This window comes from Talpa europaea (genome assembly GCF_964194135.1).
Source record: "Talpa europaea genome assembly, chromosome: 5".
In the NCBI taxonomy this organism is placed as follows: domain Eukaryota; kingdom Metazoa; phylum Chordata; class Mammalia; order Eulipotyphla; family Talpidae; genus Talpa; species Talpa europaea.
The window spans coordinates 3940064-3958699 of NC_140071.1; the positions used below are offsets into that span (position 1 = coordinate 3940064).

Consider the following 18636-nt stretch of genomic DNA (forward strand, 5'->3'; position numbering starts at 1 on the left):
TAAAAAAAGACCGTTAAAAAAGTGATAGATCTGAAGCCACATGGCTGCCTGGGCAAGAAAGCATGATGAAAGTTGGGTAACACAGCAGATACGCCGGGTCTGCGCCTTATCCAAGCAGGATGCATCACACAGCCCTGAGCTGGGAATGAAAACTTACAGATAAAATACTTTTCTACATTTACAATGTTTCTGTTCTATTACTCATAATTTAAAGGATGTTAAAATTATAAGAATGGTTCTCTTCCAGATCACACTCACCACCTTGGTCTTTTGTGACAAATACAGAGTGAAACAGTAGAGATGAAGTGTTTTCAAAAATAGTTGCCTAAGCATTTTTGAGAAAATCACAGTAAAACTAAGAACTCCTTTATAAAATTTGGGTGGGCATATGAATTTATTTAACTGTTTATTTGTGTGTTTAGCTAAATATAGTTGACTCTGTATTAAGATTTCTCGCAGATATTTTACATACATACATATCTGGGTATATATATGTGTTTGTAAAAATATGAAAGCAGGGCCTCCTCGGTGGTGCAGCGGTTGAGCGCTGGGTTGCAAAGCTGCCCGCAGCCTCTACAGCGCTGATTCGATCCCCGACCACAGGGTGAGGGTCCCACATGGCGCGCAGACCTCTCCTGCCGCCCGCTGCTCCCCTCAGCAGTGTACCTCGGTCCTTCTGCCTGCTCTGCTCCCCGCTCTGGCTCTGGTGAATTCTCTCACCCTCCCGCGCTTCTGACTGTACCCAGTGCTTGTGTAAATAAAATAAAAAAACTTTTAAAAAATATGAAAGCAAAGCTATTTCAGAATCTGTATGTCCCTTAGTTTTGAAAACTTTACTGGATGACAACAGAGGCTAAGTTCATATCCTTGGAACATGAACACGGAAGTGTCGAAGGAAATAATGCAAAGTTGTTTGTCACAGTCAACACTTGCATCATTTCTTTTTCAAGAGAAAAATTTAAATCTTCTGCCTTCTTTCCCTGCAACTTAGTGTAAGTCACAATCAAAGCTCAGTGGACAATGACATCCCATAGGAGGTGGTGGCATCCCAGGGCAGGTGGTGGACACACCAGGGCAGGTGGTGGACAGCCCACCAGAGGTCATTTTTCCACTGAGAATGAAATTTCTTAACCAGGATACTCAATGCAGGACATTCTTTTATTCTAAATAAAGCTAATTCCAAATCATTCAAAGATGGTTTTTGTACCTGTGCATAGCTTATTAATGAAACCCGTCCATCTCTTTTAAATAGGTATTAAAAACATGGAAGGGAATCAGCCTGGTCACATTGCTCCTGGTTGTTATTTGAGTGTGGTGCATCACACGGGGCGGAACTATAAGAAATGGAAGAGTCATTTTGTAGGCTTGTTGACTTAGAGGATGAAGCAGGAAAAATACTGGCTTTTAAAGGAAACCAGCTTGAGACACTGGATCCACAACGGGAAATGAGAAATTATTCTTTTGTTTCCATTTTTCTATTTTGTCATCTCCTTAAAACTCTTAAGCATTTTCATAGGAATTTAATAAAACTCAGAAAAACCAGACTGAAATTTATAGCTCAACATGGATGAAATCCCCTGCTCGTGTAATAGCTAACAACAGCGGGGAACGTAGGGAAGTCAGAGTATTTGCAGGCTCATTACAAAATGTGACAAACTTGAAAAAGAGGAGAAAGCAGCTGTGTTATCATTTACTGGGCTGCTCTGTTCTCTTTTTTTAACTTTGGCACAATAAAGCAGGGTAAACGGCTACATCAGTCAACAGCTTTCCTCTGCTCTGAATTGTGCTCAATGTCACTCTTAAATACCCTTTATTACAATATTTTCTTAATGGCTGCAGAGAGACTCTGAAGGAAATAAAAAGAGAGGCTGATGTGAATGTGGATGATCTTTGATGGCAGCCAGAGACGGAGCTCAATGGGGATTCTCAGCCATTTCCGACTGCTGACGGCATCGTGGTGTCAACCCTGAGGAAGGGGCTATTTCAAAGGCTGCCCACGCACCTGGCCTGTCTCTGCTTCTGTATTCAAACTTTTATGAGTTGATAGGAGGAAAGTTGATGGAGAGAACAAGAAGCCTCACCTAATCAGGAGGGTTTACTTTTCAGGGGAAGCGCTGATGCCATCCCTCCTCTGACTTCCACCGTGGCCATCGACTTTGCGTAAAGAAAAGACCTTTCTCTGCTGAGTGTGTCTTCCGCACACAACAGAAAAGGCCACTTGGCCAGCAGAATGCATCTCCATTGCCTGGATTTCTCCACCTCCGGCTGACTTAATTCTTATGAAAAGAACAAGTCTGAAGGCACTGCAAGATCAAAGGAGCTGACTGGCAGGGACGGGCCCTGCCCTCCCAGCTGAGTCACCCTGTGCAAATGCAGGGAGCACGCAGGGAGCACAGTGGCCAGGGAAGGTGCTCGCAGGCAGGGTTTGGTATAATTAGGTTGGAGCCAGTACTTGGGTCTTTGAAAAGCAACAGCCGAAACCCAAGTCCAGCCACCGTCTGCCATCTTGGCTTGATGCATGATCGCTCCGAGCTTATTTGTATTGTGGGAGGATCAAAGTGATGGTTCTTTAAAAACTCCAATAACTGTAGAAAGCCAGATTGGAAGGGCTCTTGTGTTGACTCTTGGGTATTCTGAAGCAAGTGTGGCTCGGCGTCGGGAAGGGGAAGCTCGCCTGTGCAGAGGGAGAGGCAGCGGCCAGGGCTGTGATCAGGTGGCACATGCTGTCTCCAGCCTCTCCTTGTGGCAAGACACGTGGGACTCTGTGTGTGAGAGACCAGGACTCTACTGAACAAGAGGCAAGGGACCGTGTTTTCAGAACAGAGCGTCAACAAGAGAGCCAGGGACAGCCATGCTCGCTCAGCCTATGGATGTGGGGCCCAAGGCCAGGAAGACACACATCCCTGAGGAAGGGATCAGAGAGAGGCTGGGGAGGCCCCCCAAGGAGGAGTATGGGCAAGTCTGGTCCACACCCCTGGCCACTTCTCTATGTCATCACGAAGGAACCAGCTGGAAAGTCAAGAATGCCCTTCTAGAATTCTCTCTGCTCCTAACTTCTCATCCACATCACTCAAAACCTGGAACATGGCTCCTACCGCTACCTACTCTATAAAAGGGCTCTGGCCCTGATATGCTGACCTCCTTCAGGTGCCCCCGTGTTTTGGTTGTTTATATCTTTGGTGATACATCCCTCAAAGACAATCTAATACAGTGGTTCTCAACTGGAGTGATTTTACCCCCCAAGGGTCATTTGGCAATGTCTGGAGACAATTCTGGTTGTTACAACTAGCAGAGGGGTGCATCTGACATCCCCTGGACAGAGGTCAGGGACATGCTAAACACCCGGCAGGCACAGGACAGCTCTCACTATAGGGAATTACCCGACCCCAGATGTCGCCATTGCAAAGGGTGCCAACCCTGGTCTGGTAGCAGCACGGAACAACATGCGAACACAGAAACTCAAGAAAACACATGTGTGGCATCTAACTTTGCAGTCACTGAAAGCAGAGGGAGGGTTTTTAGGCAATGGGATGGCTCTACTTCACACAAGGGGTCCGGAGGACTCAGTCCTCCTGGGGAGTGGCAAAGGAACCCCATGGCATGAACGAGAGCCACTGCCTCGAGGACATGAATTATCACGTCTAGAGACCCCCTGCTCCTGCATATGGAGAGGGGAGAGCCCAGCCAGACTGTTCTGGAACCAGCCCGAGGGAGGAGCGGCAGCTGAAACAAGCAGATGGCCAGGGAGGAAGTGGTGTGAAGCAGTGAAGGGAGAAGTATGGTTACCAGCGAAACAACGAAAATTGGAGAAAAACAAGCTGTGGTCCCAGGAGTGGAGCGCGACAGCGGCCAGGCCGGCGGCGGGCAGGGCCCAGGGTCGTGCACACTCAACACACGCTCACACTGTCGCTGCATCCGGGAGATGCAGCACAATCCTGACCCATCTACCCAAAGCCTAAGAACATCCACTTGGTCTAGACAACTTCACTTTTAAGAATTTATCCTTAGGAGGTGACCAGGGATGCAGGAGAGATTTAGATGCACGGATGCTTATTGCAGTTTTGCCTTAGTTAGAATTTGGAAGCAACCTGCTTTGCTGACAGTGGGGATTGGCGCACACTCTTGGTGGGGCCCCCTGCAATGGACTCCGAGGCAGCTCCCACAGTCTGGTGTAAACGACAGTGGCGTGGCCAGCAGGAGCCGCCCGAGTCAGGAGGCCCCTGTCTGTCTGGGCGGAACCCAGTGCAGGCAGCATGTGAATGGAGCTCGCGCCTGTTCTCCCCTGCAGGGGCCCAGGGCGGGCAGTGGCTGACGTCCCCTGGGTGCAGGTCATCGGGGCAGCTCTGTTTGCAGAGAATTTGCAGACAGGAAGGTGAAGAAAAGTTGATCTTACGAAAAAGTTCCTATGTGCAGACATTTCTAAACCATTGCAGTGATGAAATCACCCTCCTCACAGGGATGGACAGTGCCCACTGCACCCCCTTGGGATGCCACTACACCCCCTTTTCCTTTCTTTAAGTGAATACCCTGGAGGCTTGGCTGCCCCCCAGAGACACGATGCTCTCCATCCTTCCTTGCAGGGGATTTGTCCCAGACAGGCCTGAGGGCAGCGGGTCAGCGGCCCTGAGGGAGGGGCCTCCTTGCCTCTGCCCTGTCTCTGCTCCCTCATGTGAGTGCAGACATGAACAGCCTCCTGAACACCAGGGGGCAGCTTCCTAAGGGTGAGATCTAAGGGGGGTCTGAGGCTCTGTGCCCTGCAGCGGCAGCAGCTCCACCTCACTGCTGGAAACCAAACTCACCTACCCTCAGCGCCTGTGGGCGTGGCCAATGTGGCGTCTGACTAGCCCTCCAGCCAGTGCAGCCTCGTGCACTCGGAAGGTTACACGTGCTCAGGTGTGCACACCAGCCCCGAAGGGCCCCTGCCTGGGCGGGGTCTCACTGTGATTCTTCAGGAGTGGGGGCTGGTGGCGGCTCGTGTGAGGTGTCTTCTTGTAACTTACTGCTGTGTTACTTACATGCGATTCCCATGTTATGTGTGCATTCACACACACGTGCACACACATGTATACATGCACATAGATAAAACATTCCATGTTTTTCTGGAATAAGGAGAAATTATTTAAAATGTAGATAAGTTCAACAGTCCAATATCCATGGTGGTGATTTAAACTAGTGATAAAATTCACGTGTGTGCTGCAAGCTTTGGGGCGCTGAGGGCTGCTATTTAGTCTGAGTCTCCTCACTTTTCAGGCCACCCCATAAGGTCACACTGATGGGTCCTGCAGGGTAGGCTCCACTCTGGCCGCAATCAGCAGTGCTCTGTCACCTTAGTCCCTGCTGGAGTGCTGCTACCCCAGGCCACCATATACCAGACTGAAAACAGGACAATGGTCACTTCCACAAGAGGTGGAAAAGTCAATCGACATCATCTATTTCTTTCTCCCTTGACCCTGATCTCGTAAGCTGCCACCCCCATGCCACCATGCAGGCTGCACAAAGGCCTGTGGAGGTGGTGAGGACCAGCCAGTGGCTGTGGTCTTGGCACACAGCACTGCTCCAGGGGAGGCTGTGCCCAGACAGGGTCAGAGAAATTAGCAATTTCTTATAATTCTGCAACAGACGCTGAACACAAGTCAGAAGTTAGTGAATCTTCAAAGTGCTTTTGGATCCAAATAGGGTGAAGGGGAGTGTCCAAATATATCACACACTCCCAGCACTGGGGTCTGCACATTGGAATAGCAACCATTTCTGGAAACAAGAGGATGGTTGCAGCACATTTTTGTTTCCCAACTTTTCTTGAATTATCCCTATCAGGGATCTGAAAGACAACGTAGCCAAGACTTTTATTCTAACTGAATCTGACCTGTAGAACATTGCAGAATTTTCTGAAGGTTATACGATAGCAAGGCCAAAAGTCAGAATCAGCATCAGTTTCTAGAGTAGCAGCCTCCACAGGCCGTCACTGAGCCAGCTGTGCTTCCCACCACATGAGCTCCTGGTAGGACGTGGGTCTCCCCTGTTTTGGCGCGTCTCTGCTGGGCTTTACCTAACCCTTCATTTTACAGAGTCTCTGATGCTTTTGTCTACCACATCTTAAATTCAAGAGAAGGAAAATGTACACATTTTTACCAGCTACCATTTACTTAGCTGATTCCTTTTCGAATGTTGTTTTTAAACAGTATTTGCAGAGATTACAGCCGAACGTCCTTTGCAGCACATCTGCAAACACACAGTGTAAGAAGAACCCATTGCAAGCTTCTGCCTTTGATGTTAATGCACTTTTTCTCAAATTGCACACTTTCTTGGTACTTGCCTATTTAATATTTGCTCATAGTTTTACAAAACCAGCCAGGTTTTATTTGCGTCACACCTCTATCTACACACCTATTTGTATATTTCCTTTTTCACCTTACTTTGCACTATTTTCTCTAATCATTTCATAGTCTTCGAAAATCCCACTTTATGAGCAGTAGAGACTCTGGGGAGTGGATGATATCTGACCATCTTTAAGGCTGTAACACTGGCACTCTGGCAGATTCTGGCGAGTCAGATCAGTGTGAGGCTCCTGTGATGTCCTGCCTCCTGGTGTGAGCAGAGTTGGGGATGCCGTGTGCCTGTGAGGTCTTGGAACTCTCCTCACTTAGCTGCACCCTGTTAACAGTGTTTGGCCAGGGCCTCAGCTCTCCGACTTGAGGCGCTGGCCCTTAATTCTGTTAGGACCCCTTCACTCCTTTGCGGGGAAGGTGGCTTTGGTCTCCTAGTGCAAAGCACTTGAGAAAATCCTCAGTGCTTTTCTGCATTTCCCTGCTGAGATGCCCCCAGCTGGCTCAAAAGCCAACTGCTCCCAGCAGGTGGCGCCATCTTGACCCACTTCTCTCCCCGGGACTCCCGAGGCCCGTAGGGCACTGCTATTCCTCTCCCCAAGTCCGGCCTTTGCCGCCTCTGCACACCCACGCCTCTCAGCTTTGTTCCTTCCACCGGGTCAAGTGCAAGACAGTTTTAACTGTCCTTGACTCTATGGAACTCATTTGACAAAACATACCAAGTTTCAAACAAGCGTAATTGTTACCCATTTACTTGTGCTTTCTGGCGCTTCCAAGTATTTTCCTATTACATTAGAGCACAGTCAGAAGGCCACTGAAAAATGCTCTCATTTGCTTGAAACCATCATTTCGAAGCTTCTTTATAAATACTATTCCACTGTGCGTTAACTTATGGTAGTTTAAGCAAGACTTTCTTCAAGTTTCTTCTTCCCCCTTAAAAACTAGTGGAAGAGAAAACTGGGACAGACAAACCATGTACATTTTCACACAGGTTTTGGGTAAAAATTCTATAGATCTATGAATCCCTTCACCCAGCTCGGCCAGAGCGGGGCTGTGTGGTCACAGGGCTGCGTCCGGGTCAGGGACTGCTCCCGTGACCCCGAGCCTGCCCCACCTGCATCTTGGTCACCGCGGAGACGTCAAGCCACCAGTGTACCCGGGCAGGTAGGAGGCAGGTTTGGGGCTCGGGGCAGAACCTACGCCCTGAGCCGCCAGGGACAGGTGTGGGGCCATCAGATGGGAGAGGGGTCTCGAAACAGCGACGCACTCTCAGTGGGAAGAGTTTCAGCCAGGCTGGTGTCTCGTTACCGTAGTTCCCCAAACCTCCTTTCAAAGTCTATGTGTGACCCACAGCAGCCTGCCGTGTCCAATGTCCAGGGGAGGCGGGACATATGACCAGTCTCCAGGGGAAGAGTGGACACGTGAGCACACCGTGTCCAGGGGAGGCAGCTCCCACGACCTCAGTGAGGGGAGACTGCCCACCTGCCCACCGGGCCCCGCAGGCTGGAGTTGAGACTGAGCATCAGGGGCGAGGGGAAAGCGTGGGTGGCCGGGGCTCCGGGCAGAGAGCAGACAGGCCTCCTCCGCACCCTGCTCCCTATCCTGGGAGGGTGACAGCTCGGCCAGTGCTCCCAGGAGAGCAGCCAGGCTGCTCAAATTCCACCAAGGGTGAGGGTGCTGCCCGGGCCTTCACCGCATTGCAGGAAACCCACTCGCAGCTGCAGGAGGTCGAAGCAATCTGACCCATCGGCCCGGCCACCAGCCCCTACTGTCATCCTGTTGGGGGCTGAGGATCGTCGCCCCTCCCCCTGGGGCCGAGCATGGGGGAGGATGGCTCAGCCATCTTTTCAATACACGCTCTGAAGTGCCTGTGGGGTGTCGGGCTCTCTCAGTGCCCCTCGGACCACTGCCTGCTCTGTGCACCCCACCAGCCAGGGCACGCCTGGACCAGACTGGACCCTACGAGCTGGTGCCACGGGCCTGCCTGGGACTTGAGCAGCTCTTTCTTTTTTGGAATTTCCTATCTTGATTCAGCTGCAAGCCGCACGGAGTCAAGGAATGTTCCATGATCTCAGCTGTGAAACCTCCCCAGAGAAAGGGAGCAGATGCCCCGCGCCGTGGCCGGCAGCCCTGCCCTTGTCTAGACTCTGCGTGGGACGGGTGGGGAGGGCGCACGCCCGCATCACCTGGTCCTGGGACTTCTTCTTCTTCTTCTTTTTGCCCCAGCACCCCGAGCTCTCGCCGTCCTTGCCGTTGGCCTCCCCGCAGAGCAGCCCGTCCAGCTCGTCCGTGCCCATGTGCTGTCCCTGAGACGTTTCTGCTGCCAGCCGGTACGAGAGGTTCCTTAAAATGCACACACAGTTTTCAACGGTCTGGAGAACCCCAAAACAAAAACAAAAACAAGAAAAGGAAACAGAGGAGCAATGAATAAAGACTAACCGGCATGCCTCCTCCCAGAAAAGCAACCAACTTCCACATGCACGTTTCTCTCTGGGGGCGCGAGCTGCAGTGGGAATCGTTCAGAGGAACCTGGAAGGTTCTGGAGACCCTTCTCCGCCCCCCAAAGAAACAATTTATGAAGACTAGGGATTTCCGCACAGCTGTCACTGCCAAGGGAACTTCACCTGGGGGTGGGGAGGAACCTAGGGTGCTGCTGCTTACAGTCAACGCCCTCTGGAGCCTGGGGCTCGCAAACCCCAAGAACGTGGAGACTGGTGATGGGCGCAAGCAGTCACCCTCCTTCTCATCCACCAGGGCACTTTGTGGGAGTGGCTGGGGAGGGGTGGGGTGAGCTGGGCACTGGGGGTATTCGTGTTCCCACCATATTGCTTCTCTCTGAGAGGCTGGTGCTCTTGCTGTCCAAGCCTGGAGATTAAACAGCAGTGAAGGCCACTTGCTGTAGAGCCGATCCCGTAGGAGCCTCTGCCTCTGACCGCTTACTGGCTGTGTGACCTGGACAAAGCATCTAACAGCCCCGTGGCTCAGATCGTCTGTCAGATGGTCGTAACAGTAGCCAGGTGTGAGCTTGCTGCGTGCACTAGATGAGCCAGTGTATGTATGTGTGGGGTGAAGACTGATGCCCCCACCAGGATGCCCACGTCTACTCTCAGAGCCTGTGCCTATGGTAGGTCATGTGCTGGGGGAGTGAAGGCTGCAGAGAGACTTAAGGTTGCTGATCCCCTTCAGAAGAGGGGGTGATCCTGGACTATCCAGGTGGGTCTATGCAATCATGAGAGTTGACACTAGAAAGAAGCAGAAGGGTTTGAGGGGAGTGATCTGAGGAGGACATGATCCCCCAGCAGGGCTCTGAAGATGGAGGAAGGGGCCGCAAGCCAAGGAACATGGATGGCTCCAGAAGAGGAAAAGGCAAGGAGCGGAGTCTCCTCCTGCCGCCTCCAGGAGGGGGGGGTGACCTGTCCATACTCTGAGAGTGGCCTGATTACCAGACCACGTGGGGCTCCTGACCTCTGAAATAGGAAGGTCATGGTTAGTGGTGCTTTAAGCCGCCAGGTCTGCAGCAATTTGCTACGGCAGCCAGAGCCGGCTAATCCCTCATGCCAGGACGGAGACCAGAGCCTGGCATGGGGCATGCTCGGGGGCTCCGGTCACTCACCAGCGCAGGGACAGCATCCTCAGAGGTCCAGAGGGTGTGAGCTACAGCCCGAGGGTCTGTCACCAAAGGGGCCGTGCGCCCTTGGGCAAGGCGCCTGATCTCTCTGCCAGAGGCCCCTGGCTCCAAACACCTCACACTGGAGACTAGATCTCACATGTGAACAGGGACACGGACATGCCATCCAGGGCATCAGCCTTGACCTTTACTCTGTGTAGGGGCAGGAAGACCACGGAGCAGGTGTTCCGATCCAGCAGACGGGGTAAAGGAGGAGTCAGAGTCCTGGAGCCCTTATTGGCTTTTGCAGGCTTTTTATTGCGATTTGCCAGGCACATGGCAGGCAGGGGTGCTGGGGGGCCGGGAGGCTGGCAGTCCTCCCAGGCCCCCGCAAATCTTCACTCTATCTGGGCTCTCTGGTGTTCTTTCTCTCTCTCGGCTTCTGTTCGTTCTTGGCTTCCGCTGGCGTCCCGGTGACTCCGCCCTTATAAGCTCAGTCTCTCAGCCCAGGTGTGCCCACTCCAGGTGCCGCCATCAGGCATGCACTCAGGACCCCAGGGTTCCCTCATCTATCCTGACGGCGGGAGGGCAGAAAAGCCTGATGCTTTTTCCTTATCCTACTCTCTGGATTTCAAGAGCCGTGGGAAGAGGGGAAAATACCCAGTAAAAAAGACAAAACTGAACGGAGCTAAGTTTTATCTTCAGAAGCACCTTGACGGGCATTTTCTGGGCACCTACTGTGTGACAGAACCGCCCAAGGCAGGGAACGTGGTTCCATCTTGCAGACAAAGGAGCGGCTGGCAGTTGTGGGACCCGAACCCAACAGTGCACTCTCCAGTCCTGGGCAGGGTGGCCGGGGCGGGGGGCTGGGGCGAACCCCGCACGGCTCCCCTTTTCTGACTGCAAACTGATGTCTTGGACTCAGCCATCAGGAGCCTGAAAATCAACCCGGAAACCAGTTCCCAGGATCTGTGTCTGGACCTTGGCCACTCCAGACCTTTCTCATCCATTTATCAAGGATTCGTGGGCTGCAAATCCCAAGGGCTTTGAGTCAACTTGATTTTCTATTTCCAGCATATTCTCAGCATCAAAAAAAGAAGCGCATGAAAGCAGGTAAACACCGGACAAGCCATGAAAGAGAAAAATCTCTCCCGGAAAGGAAAATCTTGTGGCATGAGTTGGAAAGATTTTTAAATTGGCTCCAACTGATTTTTCTTACATCAAAGACTTGGGAGAACAAACTTCTCTCTCATCCTGCGGGTCTTCTTCCCTGGGCCTCCCGTGCTTCTGCTTAACAAATGGCTTCCGGGGAATAAACGTGGAGTGCCCCTCACCTGCCACCCCTGGAGGTGTCGGGAGAGGCCGGGCGGGGAGCGAGGAGGGGGGCAGGAGGGGGCGAGGGGCCGCGAGGATGGGGCTCAGCTCTCCTTCAGCTTCTTCGAGGGCAGCCGGCACTGCGTGCACCAGCTCCTGTGCTTTCCGCTCAAGGGACCGGGCGGGAGCACCCCCTTCTCGGACGCCAGCAGAAGGCGCGTGGCAGCTGGCGGCTCCACGTCCCACGGCCCGGCTGCCGGCGGCCCTCCCCGCTGCGCCGCCTGGTCACCAGGGTGATCGTGACTCCTTCTCTATTAGAAAGGGCTAATTTGGGAGCTGTCTGGAGATCGCGCCACCATCTGCTGCCCGTTCAGCCAAGCGTCCCAATCAGGGGCGCAAGCTGAGCCTGCCTGGGCTCCGGCCCCCTTCATTCACCGACTCTGTGGGCCTGAAAGAGAACGTGCCCTGCGTTTTCTCCCTCTGGCTTGTCACTGTGAAGCTCACGAGCGCCGGGCAGCGCCCAGAGGGCTGGGGGTCAAGGATGGCAGCGCGCCCGTTCTGCATTCGCACGCCCGGCGCCCCCTGGGCAGCCGGGCTAGGCCGGGGAATGGATCGCAGCTGACAGCGGCCATCACGGGCCTACCCGTCACAACGCGCAGTCACGGTGCTGTCCGGACACCAGCGTCAAGGCCACCCAGAGAAGATCCACTTGGTCTTCTGGTTCCAGCCCACAAGTGTCTCAATGATTATGCCAGTGTCCTCCGTGGGGGGAGATGTAGACCTCAAAAGAGTGGGTACCCAATATGGGCCTGGAGTTGTGGGAACCCAGTCATCGTACATGGGGCACCCAGGGTCTGAGCACCTTGGAGGCTGCCTCTCCCGGCAGGGGTCGGCTCTCCACGGCCAGAGGACACGCACTTGCGTCCTGTTTCCGCCTCCAAGCCCAGACAGCACCAAGTAAGCTCTTGAGTATCATCACAGCAGGAGACTCGGTCTGACGCTTTCATGGCTGTCGCTGCGAATAGCAGGCAGCCCCGGCTCTGTGGCTTCAGCGAGTTGCTTCCGTAGCTCCTGTTAACAGGCGTCTGTAAACACTCAGGACCTCCTGACCGGTCATTTCGCCAGGGACTTCATATTCCAGTCAATGTCATGAGAAGGTCTAGCGTGGCCATGGTGGGTGTTCACAAGAGCAGATGTCACATCTTACGACACCGCGTCCCATCTTTGAAGCTGGTGAACACACACAGTCACGGGTCATTGCAAATGTCACTGAGTGGCAGGGACGAGGTGACAAATGGCTCTCGCAAGTGGAGCTGACCAGATGCAACAGGCTGGCCTCCCAGAAGATGCCAAGGGCCCAAAACTTCCAGGCATGGAGCTCTGACAGGAATGATCTTCTCGATTCCACCCCAGTGGGCTGTCCAGGCGAGCAGCCTCCGGGCATCCGCCCTGTGCCCATTAGTAACAGCCTGGACAGATGCACTTGTTTGTTCTTCATCTGACCCCCAACAAACTGCCACATCCACAACCCTGACTCCTGAGCAAAGTCCATTTCCAAGCTGCGTCCCATAGGGTGGATTCTCAGTCCAGGATGCTCATCCAGTCACCTGCTGAGCTTTTGCCTTTTATTTTGATACAATTAATGGAAAAGTGATAGACAGCACAGAGTTTCTGTGTACCCTTGGTTCTCTCCTATCACTCTGGTGCATTTGTTACAACGGAGCGATCACTATCGGCACATTGCTATTCACTAACTCCCACACTCTGCTCGGATTTCACCAGTTTTCCCCACTAATGTCCTTTTTTGTTCTGGGCTCTAGCCGGTCACCATGTGGCATTGAGCCATTCAGTCTCCTGAGGCCTCTCCCACTGAGAGAGCCTTTCTGTTCTTGACGACCCTGGCACTTCCCAAGGGCCTTTCCAGGTACTGTTAGGGTGCATCTCAGCATGGGGGTGTGTGTAAGGTCTCTTCGTGTCATGCCCAGGGCTGGGGTTGTGGGTCTTGGGGAGGAAGACCACAGGGGTAGGGTGCTCCCACCACATCACTGCCAGCATGACTTACTGGCCAACTTTTAAAGGCATAAAAACCAGACAACAGAGACTGACACTCGCACTAGCAGGCTGTGCTGGGGGCCAGGCTCTTGCTGTTGCTGGTGCGCCAAAGGCACCTCTGAGGAAGGCTCTGCAGGGAAAACCATGGATGAAGGCTGCGCTCACAAGCAGGGCCATGGGACACCTGCTCCTCATGGGACACCTGGCCAGGGCTGGAGACGTTTTTTGTTTGATGCAGCGGGGGGCGGGGGGAGGCTTCTGGCACCTAGAAACTGGAGGCCAGGAATGCTCAACCCAACGGGCCCAGGATGGCCCCCAAACAGAATAACTTGGCCCCGAATGTGAAGAGTGTGGACCTTGAGAAGCTCTTATTACCACATCCCACGTCTTACTTTAAAGGCATCAATAGCCTATTTATATCAATAGGATATTATGATGTTATAAATTTATAGTTCGAGTGAATCAAAATTAACCGGCAGACCCATTAAGGCAAAACGAACCGGTTCAAACACTGGAGGGTCCATCTGACTCTCTTTTGGCTTGTGAACTGAAACACTGAAAAATCACTGAGGATTATTAATGTCGACAGTCTCATTTAGTCAGCATTTTGATGGCATTTACTTAGGTTTCATCAGGCACTTTTTAAATGGTGCTTGATGTCATTAACAGTTGTCATAAAGCTAATACAAGACCATGGGATTATTAAATCCTCAATTTGTTTTGATATTTCATTTTCTTTTGGCGGCAGGCTTTGCGACATAAAACCAGACACTGGTTCTAAGGTTCCATGCTTGTCGGAGCACCTGTGGTTTGACTAACGTAGACCCACCCCAGTTTTCTCTCACCACTAATAGAGAGTTAGGGCTGCCGACTTGTAGCTCGGCCTAGAGGACTCGGGGTTCACGTGAGGAGATCAAGACAGACTTCAGAGCGCAAGCACTAAACGCCGCGTCAGCCAGCTCTCCAGCGAGGCCGGCCACCGCGGGCCCCGGGGTGTGTGTTCCCTGTGCCGCTCTCTCCGCGCAGTCACCACCAACCTTGCTGTCGATCTCGCTGCTGCCCAGCGCAGACTGGATCACGTAGAGCAGCGCGTCCGTGAGCCCATCACACTCCCGCATCCTCCTCCGGGCCTCCTCGCCGGCCGAACTCACATTCCTGCAGAGCAAAAGGACGCATCAGCTACCTACACGGGGCCCCCCAAAGACCTTCTCCCATGCCCACCTTCCTCTCCTGGCTCTGCAGAGACACGTGTTGCCTCTTCACAATATTTATCATGATTCTAGTCATTGTGAGTCGGGGTGATGTCAGGGGGCCCTGTCATGAGTCTCTCAAAATGCAGAACCCGGTTCCATACACGCGACTGTCGGTAAATGAGTGAATCGGGCTTTTTACACCACCGGGCTCTGAGCTGTCACCTGCGGCCTTGATCCTGCTCATGGAGAAGGCGCTCGGGAGTGTGGTTGCGGGGCACGCCTGTCTGAGTGTGGGCACCTGGAGTGTGAGGGGCACACCTGAGTGTGCAGAGGTACCAGCAGCGGCAGCGGTGGTGGTGGGAGGAGGGGCAGGGTGACCACAGAAGAGGCGGGACCATGAGAAGCGAGAGAACCCAGAGAAATAGAGCAGAGACTCTCTGGGGGGTGGGAGCTTGCCAGCCTCCTGCGCCCCTCTCCCCGGGGGCCCCTGCCTGCTCTGTGCCTGGCTGTCCCACTACAGGGATCTGTGAGGGCCTGTGACCCCCAAGAATGGGGGACGTTCAGAAAATCAAGGTTACTTGGTTTAAATCGACCAGGGAACCCCAAGCTCTTTGATTCCAAACATTCTTCTTTGAGACATTTGAACCATTTTTCAAACACAGCTTCCACAAGCTGAAATATTTTAAAGATTTAATTGCACCTGCCTCAAAAATATACCTCCTGTGGCCGGCCAGAAGTAATCGCCTTCCGGCTGAGATTCAGCCTAAGAACAGGGTTTTCTGTGAAATGCTGCCACCTTCTCTGAGCATCAGCTTTCCGGGTTCCTCCCTGGGCTGAGCCCAAGTCCAGAGGCTGCTGTCAGGGAAGGCACAGGTGGGAGGCGAGAACCCTGCGGTCTTTGAAGACAATCCTAGCTGAAGGCGAATCTTGGGGTGCTTTCACTTGCTCCGCCACCCCGAGTAGTTTCTTCCTCTCCCACCCCTGTCAGGATTCGGTTCATCAGAAATAATGTCTGGACCTCCCTGGTGGCTCAGGGGCTAAAGTCTCCGTGCTATCAAGTTTTTGCCAGCCACTGCCGCACGAGTTCGATCCCCAGCCAGGGAGCTACCCACATGGTGCAGCAGACCTCTCCTGTCTCGCCCACTGCTCCCCTCAGCAGTGTGTTTTGGTCCGTCTGCCTGTTCTGCTCCCCACTCTGTCTCTGGTGAATCCTCTCCTCCCCCAGCACCTCTGGCCTGCACCCCAGCTCTAGTATGCATAAATAAATAAAATAAATCTTTAAATAAAAGAAATAATGTGCGCTGGAGGATGTGAGTTCATGGAAGGAACAGAGACTGGAAGGATCTGGAGACTGTAAGGACAGGAGACTCTGCAGGGTGGGGCGCCCCTGCTTTGACAAGTGTGGGAACACCTGGGGGGGTGTGCACGCAGACTGGGCACGGCTCCCCACCCTCAGCCACCACCACGATGGTCTCCTTATGGTTTTACGACCCTTCCCTGCCACCTTCATTCTGTTTGATAGTTTAGGAAACTGAGGCTTGGGGAGGCTGTCTGAGGCCACCCAGATCGGAGGCAGGATTAGGCTGAGCCCTGAGGAGGAGAAGGCAGGAACTCGAGCCTGGGGAGGACATAGGTGGACCTTTTTTTTTTTTTTTTTTTTTTAATTAAAATGAGCCTCATGCTGAAATGTTACTGAGCATAAGTGTTTTCTTTGATGCCTACAAAGACCCGCAGGATGTGTTTAAACAGGATCTATGAGCATTTGAATGTAACGTGGGGAAAGGTTATTCCATTCAAGCTAGTATTCTTGGCATTTGCTGATCTTGAAATAGAAGCAAAACTCCCCAGTTCCTTAGATAATACAACTGGGCAAATACTGACAGCATTTTTATGTAAACCAGGCCTTATCCTGACAGATCTCAGGGAGGGAGAAAGAACGAACTTTCTCCTGGAAAAATTAGCAAGAGGCATAAGGTGTTTGCTAAACTGGGAGGGTGGCCTGCTTGGAGCACCTTTAGGCCTGTCCCCCCTGAAATGATGCCCTGGTCTAGCTCTGAGCTTGTCAGAACAGCATCCTCGCCAACCATTCCAGTCAGTCTGCTCCAGCTAGAAAGCTGATGGGGAGCTCTTGTGTCTTAAATCCTGCCTCTGTGTTGATGAGGCCGCGGTTCCAAAGGGAGGAGCATGAATTAGGCCTGAGAGGTCTTGGAGAGCTTTGCCCACCCTCACCTGAAGTGGTCTCCACAGCCTTCTCAGAGGAGGGACACTCAGTGTCTGCTTTGAGTGGCTTCCTGATGGAAGAGGGGAGCTGTCTCTGATTCACAAACTAGCTCAGGAGCATCAGCCTGGCGCACGGGTGCAGGTGACGCTGACATTAGCCAGGTGCTTTCCTACACTCTGCTAGATCCAGGTCTAGTCTCTGCCAAAATTCAAATAGTTGTGGCTATTATTTTAAAATGTGTAAGATACTGAAAAATGAGAAAGACACGTAGCTTAAGGTCCTAGCGGAGTGTGACGAGGACACACAGACACACATGTACACGTACACCCTATGACTTGAGGTGGGAAGGAAGGTGCCCCTCCTCCTCCGTGAACTCCTAGACGCTCTCACGTGCTGACTGATGTCTGCTAGTTTTTGTGAGTCCTTTACTTCGTCACATCACCCGTGATGTCAGCGCCCATCATTCGTCTTCGTCCTCTGCCTGCGTCACTGCGAATTACCAGGACTCCTTCCATTTTGCTGTGGACGGCAACGTCCCGTCTTCCTCCTGATGGCCGGCAGCAGGCCACAGAGGATACGCCGTGTTGATCCACAACCCGTCGTGGGAACTGAGGTCGCTTCCCTGACGGAGCGCGTGTCAACATGAGCAAAAGGCCCCGGGGAGCAGAGCCTCTGTGTTACTGGTTGCCTGTTCTCTGGGTCGATGCCCAAGAGTGGGATCGCTGGGTCATATGGCGCTTCCAATTTTAGTTCTTAAAGATGAATCCAAATCGCTTCCCTGGAGGGTGGCACTAGTTTACATTCCCATACATATGTGCTTTTAAAGCTGGGACTTCATCCCAGCCAAGTCTGAAGAATTTCCAGAGAAATAAATGCCCCCCTTTTCCTAAGATTAGCACCGTCTTGCTGTGTGGGTTCCTGCTATGCACTTCACTGTCTTCCCCCAAGGAAGGCAACTCCTTTAGAAATCAGGACAGTGGGGGCTGGGTCATTGTTCTGCTGAGCTGCAGGGATAGAATGCTTCCGTGGCCTAGAGACCACCATTGGCAGTGAGCTCTGTGCCCTGCTGCCCTTGGCGGCTCCCGGGCACCAGCGCCCCGCCCGTAGCGACACATGTAAATAAGCCAGCAGACGGAGACTGATGAGCTCCTCTTTCGTTGGCTACTCACCGCTGCCCAGCGCGACTGCCCGCACGGAGCCTTCTGGACGCAGCCATGCACCAATGCACATTGTTCCAGAGGAGCCCAGGGCAGAACCAGAAATACCTAAGTTAAAAGGCACCCTCTCGCTGTCAAGTGCTACCTAGGGTTTTAGCAACACGATTCCAATTAAAATTGATGGACGCCACAGAGTTAACTGCTCTGCGAAACGCCTGCTGCAAGTTCCCCATTGGGCTAAATTACAAGGAAATCAAAGGGAAAGGGAGGGAGGCTGTGGTGTGGCTTACGCCATTCACTGAGAACCTAATTGTGCCTGAGGCTCCACAAACACTCAGAACCACCCACACTTAGTTCCTAACTTGCAGAAAGTTCTTGGGAGCGAGCTGGACTCCTGCGGCTGGGACGGGAGTCATCGGACCCCATCTTGAACTTCCAGCGGTGACGTGGGGTCTGACCCTGGCTGACCCCGGCTGCCCTGTATTTCACTCACGCCAGAAATATTCCACTCTGGTCCATTTTTGGGGTGCTCTTCTTTCTATTCTCCTTGCCCAGAATCAGGGTACATCTCATGCTGGAAGCCCGAACATCCAATCTTGGCCAGACACCCCAGTTTCAAGACAACAAGGCTTCCCTGAAAGTCTCAGTATCACCATCATCAGCACCTGCACCACCACCACCACCATCACCTCCACAGCCACCACCACCTCCACCGCCACCAAGTCTTTTCCTAGAAAAAAACCATTTGCCAGACATGGCCCAATTACCA

The 18636-nt window shown here is 52.8% G+C and overlaps 1 protein-coding gene across 2 annotated transcripts in view; it reads right to left on the bottom strand.

The window, feature by feature from the left end:
• CTNND2 (catenin delta 2) overlaps window positions 1–18636 on the bottom strand; it is a gene marked incomplete at both ends in the record, with an annotated part of 698753 nt that overhangs the window by 92374 nt on the left and 587743 nt on the right. For both annotated transcript variants that reach the window (XM_084233856.1, XM_084233855.1), the window contains 2 exons: window positions 8510–8695; window positions 14334–14451. In XM_084233856.1, the coding sequence (XP_084089982.1) occupies window positions 8510–8695; window positions 14334–14451 (304 nt within the window). The remainder of the gene's footprint in view (window positions 1–8509; window positions 8696–14333; window positions 14452–18636) is intronic.